Source organism: Crocodylus porosus, unplaced genomic scaffold (assembly GCF_001723895.1).
Source record: "Crocodylus porosus isolate Cpor-Errol unplaced genomic scaffold, CroPor_comp1, whole genome shotgun sequence".
NCBI classification, from domain to species: Eukaryota; Metazoa; Chordata; order Crocodylia; family Crocodylidae; genus Crocodylus; species Crocodylus porosus.
This window is the reverse complement of record NW_017728947.1, coordinates 86,869,634-86,876,663: the sequence shown is the minus strand read 5'-3', so window position 1 is coordinate 86,876,663 and position 7,030 is coordinate 86,869,634. Positions and strand designations below refer to the sequence as shown.

Below are 7,030 nucleotides of genomic sequence, written 5' to 3'. Positions count from 1 at the left end.
GGCTGCTGACTGATCAGGGTGGTGGTTGCTGAAGGTTGGGGTGGCTGTGGCAATTTCTTAAAATAAGACAACAATGAAGTTTGCCGCATCGATTGACTCTTCCTTTCACGAAAGATTTCTCTGTAGTATGCGATGCTGTTTGATAGCATTTTACCCACAGTAGAACTTCTTTCAAAAGATCACCATAACAAATATAATAATAATGAAAAAGTTTAAAACATTGCGAGAATTACCAAAATGTGACACAGAGACATGAAGTGAGCAAATACTGTTGGAAAAATGGCGCCGATAGACTTGCTCAATGCAGGGTTGCCACAAACCTTCAATTTGTAAAAAAACCGCAATATCTGCAAAGCGCAATAAAGCGAAGCGCAATAAAACGAGGTATGCCTGTATATATATATATGTGTCTGTCTATCTATCTAGACAGAGATCTCTATATATAGGGATAATTACAGAAGTTTAATTAGATAGACACTTGCAGTGCAGTAAGGACAATGGTGGATCAGCAGCATACTATGTCACAATAATATGAGGCAATGGGGACTACTGAGTAGACCACAGGACTGAAAGGGTGGAGACTGGATTCTGTTTCCAGGTCTTTTCACCAATCCTGAGCAATCTCACCTTTCTGTAATTCAGCTTTCTCTTTTGTTAAATGAGGATAATTATACTTGTCTTTTTCAAAAGTTCTTTTTGAAATTCAAAGATCCAAAATAATTTTTGAGATCCTTGTATGAAATGTACTATAGAATGCAAAGGCTTTTGGGTTTGGGTTTGTTTGGAGGTTTTTGGGTTTTATTATTAGATTGGTATGGATTTCTCGTGGGATTACACTTGGACTATTGAGTTTTTCTAGAAGATTATTGGGAAGTTTTTATAATACAAAATATAATTTCTGTTTTTAATGTAATACCTTTTATGAGTTGGATAATGAATATATTTTCTCTTTCAGGGAAGTTGATCAAGATTCTGATGGTCATGTCAGCTTCAAAGAGTTTGAATCTGCAATGAACTATGGACAAGATGAAGTATCACCTCTGCACTTTGCCTAGTCTATTTTCTGGTGAAAAGACAAAGCAAAAACTTCAGATCTCAAGACAGTTTAAAAAAATCAGTGGAACTTCATTTGTTCCATGAGCATTTTAAAAAAATCTGACTATAAATGGCAACTTTGAAGAACTGCCTTTGAAGCTCTTCTTTTGACAAGTAGGATGTATTACTGTAATTTACATATATGCATATGTGTGGAATATTTACAGTATTTGGAATCTAACTTGTTCCTCAACTTATTCTCCTTGGCAACTTGAATTATGTACCTTTTCTTTTTGGATCTATAGATGAAAAGACAGAGATTTTTGTTTCAAGTCACTTTGTATTTGATTTCTTAGCTTTTTCAACAGTATTTCACTAACAGACCCAAATGTCTTATACTCCTTTATAAAGATTTTGCCTAAGACTAACAAGTAAAAACTACAGATGATAAAACCAGTTCTTTTTAAACCCAAGTTCAACTCCTCCCACTGCTCCTGCTGTCTGGGTCTCTGGGTTATTCCTCCCTCCTCCAGCTTCTGCTTCCTGCCCCTACCCCTGGGGTAGGACAGGGAAGTCCACAGGGGATTTGGGAGCCTGGAGCCCACACAGAGGTCAAGGGGAAGCCTGTGCCGCGCATGCAGCATGCAGCCCAACAGGGGCCACAGCCTGCTTGAGGTGCAGCTCCTAGTCACTCAGAAGTTGGACAATTCTATTTTAAATGGTCAGTTTACATGTTTTGCATATAAACACATTGCCTTTTTAATATAATATCACACATTTTTTTTCTGTGCAAGATTGTTCATTGGTCAGTTAAACATGATTACATTCCAAAGCTTCACAGTTCAAAAAATAGGAATTGAATATGTATTATTTAATAAGCATAAAAAAAAAACCACTTAAACATTTTTCAAATTGAATCAATTCTTTTTGAGATTAAAAGAAATTTCTAAAATGTGTTCATAAGGCCTGAATATGGCTTGCCAAAAAAGTTACTTATCCAAATCTTCAGTTGATTTCAGTGAACACTTTGGCAAGATAGGTGCATTTCCTAAAACATGATGGGCTAAAACATAAGATAAAGTATGTCCTGGCTTCCACAGGCATGTGCTCATACACATTCTCCTAGCCAGTAGATAATGATGGAGGTGCATTTTATGAGATTCCCAGTTCTTTTAGCTTCAGACATGGCCATCCAAGCTACACAAGGGCTATCATAAATCCTTTGCATCTTATTCTTTATATGACAATTTAGCTTCCACTGTTTTCATGTTACCTTCCTTACAGATATTAGGAAATTTGATTCTGGATGTTGTAGCTAAGTTATGAAATCTATTTTGTTGCCCCAATCTCTGCCTACATGTCAGCTTTTAGATAGTTAACTATTTGGAGATCAGACTTCTCTTCCTGAGTGTTAGGGAAGTACCTAGAACACAGTGGGTGCATCTACACGAGATGCTTTACAAGGAGATTAGAGCTAGTTACTGCGCTGTAAATTTTACCATCTACACACGCAAACACTTACTGCACAGTAATTTGCTCTAATCCTGAGTAAATACGCTACCTGTAAATGCAAGTAGCAAACTTATTTGGGAGTAATTACTGTGCAGTACGGCACATGTAGACAGCCAACTGGGAGCAAATGTGTTCCCGGTCAGCTGGGCAGCAGAGGACAGGAAATTGCTCCCTGCCCGCAGCCTGCTGCTGGGGCTGGTTTCACCACCAGATCTCAAGTGGGGACAAGGTCTCCCTGCCCTAGCAACAGGGAGCTCCCAGCCCCTGCTCCACAACCACGAAACAGGGGCTGAGAGATTCTTATCTCCAGGCCTCAGGTCCATGACCTTGGAGCCCAGCCTGGGAAATAAGAATCTCCCAGCAGACAGCTCCCATAGGTAGGGAGCCATGTCCCAGGCTGTGCCAAGAGACAGCTGCCAGCTGGCCCCATGCTCCCTGGCAGCCCCTAGTATAGCACCCAGGGCCTGTGAGGGTGGGAGCAGACTGCTGCCATGAGCAACACATTTGCTCCTGCTCCCCTACATGTATAGGTGCCTGCCTGTGTAGAGTAATGCTTCTAAATTACTCTAGAGTAAACCCTTCCCATGGCATCTGCATGTACAGAGGTGCCCAGAGGTACTACTGTAAATAAGTATAAGATTCAACTGCAAAATGAGAGTAGATGCTAGTTCCACACTGGGATAGGAGACAGGTCTCCAGATGTTTCATAGCTTAAGGTTAAAGGAAATACCTCCTTTCATTTATAACATCTGCAGGAAGCACAGAGATGACTAGGCTTGGCTTAATTTATATACATCATTCATTTCTGACAGTGCTTTGTCTGAGTATATGCAAATAGATATTTTATATACAGTAACCAAACGTGTCTTTGTGTGATTCATGCAATCCATTAACTAAAGAAGTTTCATCACTCAAATTACATTGTTTACCCACTCACAGTGAAAGAGAACTAGGGTTAAATTTGAAGGTCACATTAGCTTTTCCTCTACTATTTGAACTGTGGTTGTAAAGTGATGGAATAACACATAGACAGATGGGTTTTTTCTGTTGTTAGGTTATTTTAGGGGTTTTTTTATATAGTGTTACCAATGACAAACCACTTGAACAGAACTGCACATAGTATCTGGCATAAGAAGAAACTTCTTGTGGCAGCTTTAGCAAAATAAAAAGATCTAGAAAATGATGGCTTGGAGAACATAGAAGGTTTCATTTTTTAAGAACTCACCTGAAAATATTCATAAAATATCTCCAGAGATTGACTGGCTCATGGGAAAGATAATGAGATATAGAGCCTTTCAGTTTTAGTTCACCATTTATAAGTCATCCCAGGCAGGTAGTGACCAGACATTGTTATCATAAGATCATTATTCAACAGCCTAATTAAAATGAAATGGGAGATTCCATTTCTAGTACATATGTAAATAAACCATATTTTAGGTGCTAACTAACAATAACGTTGACAGTCTCTACAGAGGTGCAAAAGGTTGATTCATCCTGTGTCAGTTAGACTTGGCTGGGATGGTTTAGTCAGGGATGATCCTCCTTAAGCAGGCAGTTGGACTAGATGATCTCATGAAATCCCAGCCCTACTTTCCTATGATCTTCCCATGTAGACAATCCCTCCAAGTCTTGGCACATTAACACAACAACACATGAATGTTTGTAGTGTCACTGTTTGTGTGTACCTGGTTTGGAGATAGATTTTGGGTGCAGACAGAAGTGCAGCTCCCAACTATACCTCAGAATGAGTTACAACATTACCCCAGACCTAACAGAAGTTCACTTTTGATTCCAGGGGAGGGGGGATGTAGCTGGGGCCGGGAGCCTGCAGCCAGGTTCCCATAGCAATAGCCAGGCTGTCTGCCAGTGCTTCCTGTTTTCAGAATGGGAAGGGGAAAAGGCAATGGAGCAAGCTTGTTCTCGGGGCTCCCCAAACTGTGCTGGAGGGTGGAGTGGTTGAATTGGAGTCCCTCCCTCTCCCTTTGGAGCTCCAGTACACTCACCCCACCCCCTGGGGGGCTGAAACCCCCCCAGAGTGGACTCCCTCTGCTCCCTTTCCCCCTTCCCATTCTGAAAACAAACACAGGCTGGGAGCTTTGCAGACACAAGTTACAGAAGATACTACATTTTGAAACATCTGATAGTTATTATAGAAATTATATCAGATCTGATAGTTCATGTAATGAGGGGTCAGATTTTCACCCAATCAGACATTTTTTAAGCTGCTTGCAGCCGTGCACTTGTGTTTGGTCACAGCTATAAACTGCTTTCTGTGGCCAGATCAGGTGAAAATTGTCACCTCTATCTGCACCTAATAATTCTTCATGATGGCTAGTCCCAATACCTTTTGTGAACACAAAGTATATATAATATTATTAATAATTTTCTATTAACTTGGGACAATGTTTGATATTTAGGAAGTATTCCTCTGCAAAAAGTATTAATACTTAAGAAACTGTTGGCTCTGTTTTGCTCAATCTTTCTTGTAAGTCTGAATATTACTATACATTTAAATATTTGGTGGTGTTTGCAGTACCTAAGTGTTATACCATATCTGTTCGAGATTATAGTAGAGGCCAAGATCTTGATGCATTTTTCCCCTTTAAGAAATGCTCAGGCATTCCAGAGAGAAGAAAGTTCTCAATTTCTTTTGGCACTGAAAAAGAGAAAGTACTGTCATAAAGAACTTTATTTGTGCAGACATCCCATTCACAATCCTTTTAGCAAAACTCAAGAAAACACCATAAATATACATGAACTTGGATATTAGGGGTAGAATTTCCCATAGAAGTTTGTAGCACAAGTTTGATTTCCAGATTCATAGAGCTTTACTCAGTAATCCACAGCTGTGGATAGGCATTATATTTGAAGTGCTGAACACACCCTTTTACCACTGCAAATAGTGAATATAGGGTGACCATATGGGACAATGTGATATCTGGGACATGCTGCCCTCCTACCCTCAAGTCAGTGGTGCTGTTGCAGGCACAAGCAGGGATAGGATGGTGTAGTACTGCTCTGATATTACTATTCAGGCACTTAACGGCGTCAATGGCCCATTACCAACCCATTGTTCTTTACTTTACAGGTGTTAACAGTCATCTCCCCTTTTTCAAGATCATTCCACTATTCAAGTTAAACTATTTTAGGGCAATTTTGCTGTTTACTAGGGCTTCCTGTTTCACAGCTCGTGCTACACTGTCTCCCTGCCTCATGCCTGACACCCAGAACACTTTTTTTAATTTTCACCAGCTGGCTGGGACCAGCCTCCAAAATCCAGGACTGTCCTGGGACATTAGTGTTGTCCTTTTAGCAACTTATTTCTTTTTTCAAGGAAAGCCTGTGTCCTGAGAATCCTTCTTCCTTGCTCACCCAGGAACAACACCCCCCATCCCTCACACCAAGTACTCAAAGTTAACTGAAAGAGGCATGGAGATGTCATGCCAAGTCATGGGCACCTGGGTAGTAGCTCCAGCTCCAGCAGCAGTAGGGTGGGCTGGGTTGAAAACAGCCTGCTGGCAGGCCATAGCCTCAAACTTGGGACCTTGGCCTGACAGCATGGCTGCTCATTTTGGATGGTTTTAGCTTTTCTGGGTGAGGGCTTACGGGGCTGGTTATATGTCAAGCAGCATTCTTAATATATCAAATGCTGCCATTAACTACCTGATATAAACGTTATATGGTTATTTTGGCAGAAGAGTTTTTCTTTTGCTCTCTGGGGCTTCTATCATTTGCTATAGAACTGGTAAAATGTAGAGTGGGAGTCAGGATCAGGGCCAAAACTGGCAAGGGAGCCAGGGCTGAAGCAGGAGCTGGGAAAAGGGCAGATACTAAAGCTGAAGTGGTTATCAGACACTCTAGAAGCAAATTGAGGATATATCCAGAGCTGAATTTGGAGGTGTCAGGGACAGAACTGGAGCCAGAGTCAGGAGCTATGGGAACTGAGCAAGCCCTGGAGCTAGAGCCCGAGTCTAAGTGAGCATCAAGAACAGAAGAGGAACTGGAGCCAGAACTGAACCAAGCAGAGGCAGCAAGAATGGAGCTGGAGCCAGAGTCAGAACAGGCCTCTGGTGCCTCAGGGACAAGGCTGGAATGGACTACAGGCTTCACCTCAACACTTTCAGGGTTATTGCGGATGGCCTGGTCCAGAGGGAATTAAACAAGTTGTCTAGGAGGAAACTTAACCTCTCCAGCAAAGGTCAAGCCCAATTCAAAGGAGAAAGGAGACTGATTATCACAGCCACTGTCACCTTGACAGAGAGGTAGATCTGAGGGGCGTGGAGTAAACAAGCAGTAGCACTGGTGTAGAAACCCCACAAACTTCCCAGGGCTACCATCAAAGGGTTCACACAGAGGTGCCTCTGGCTCACAGGCAGTCTGAAAGGCAGGTGCTAAGCAGGAATGATGGGCAGCAATCTGGGCCTTCAGGGTTTCCCTCCCTTGCTGAGGGGTTTTCATCTCTGCTAATACTTCAGTGTTTTGC

At 41.7% G+C, this 7,030-nt stretch overlaps 1 protein-coding gene across 4 annotated transcripts in view; it reads left to right on the top strand.

Annotated features, from left to right (window-relative positions):
* EFCAB11 (EF-hand calcium binding domain 11) overlaps positions 1 to 2,023 on the top strand; it is a 145,643-nt gene extending 143,620 nt beyond the window's left edge. For 3 of the 4 annotated variants that reach the window (XM_019552400.1, XM_019552397.1, XM_019552398.1), the window contains one exon: positions 956 to 2,023. In XM_019552400.1, coding sequence (XP_019407945.1) covers positions 956 to 1,055 — 100 coding nt within the window. In that variant the 3' untranslated portion in view covers positions 1,056 to 2,023. The remainder of the gene's footprint in view (positions 1 to 955) is intronic. The other variant, XR_002104137.1, reaches the window with a different exon arrangement.
* Positions 2,024 to 7,030: the final 5,007 nt, after the last annotated feature.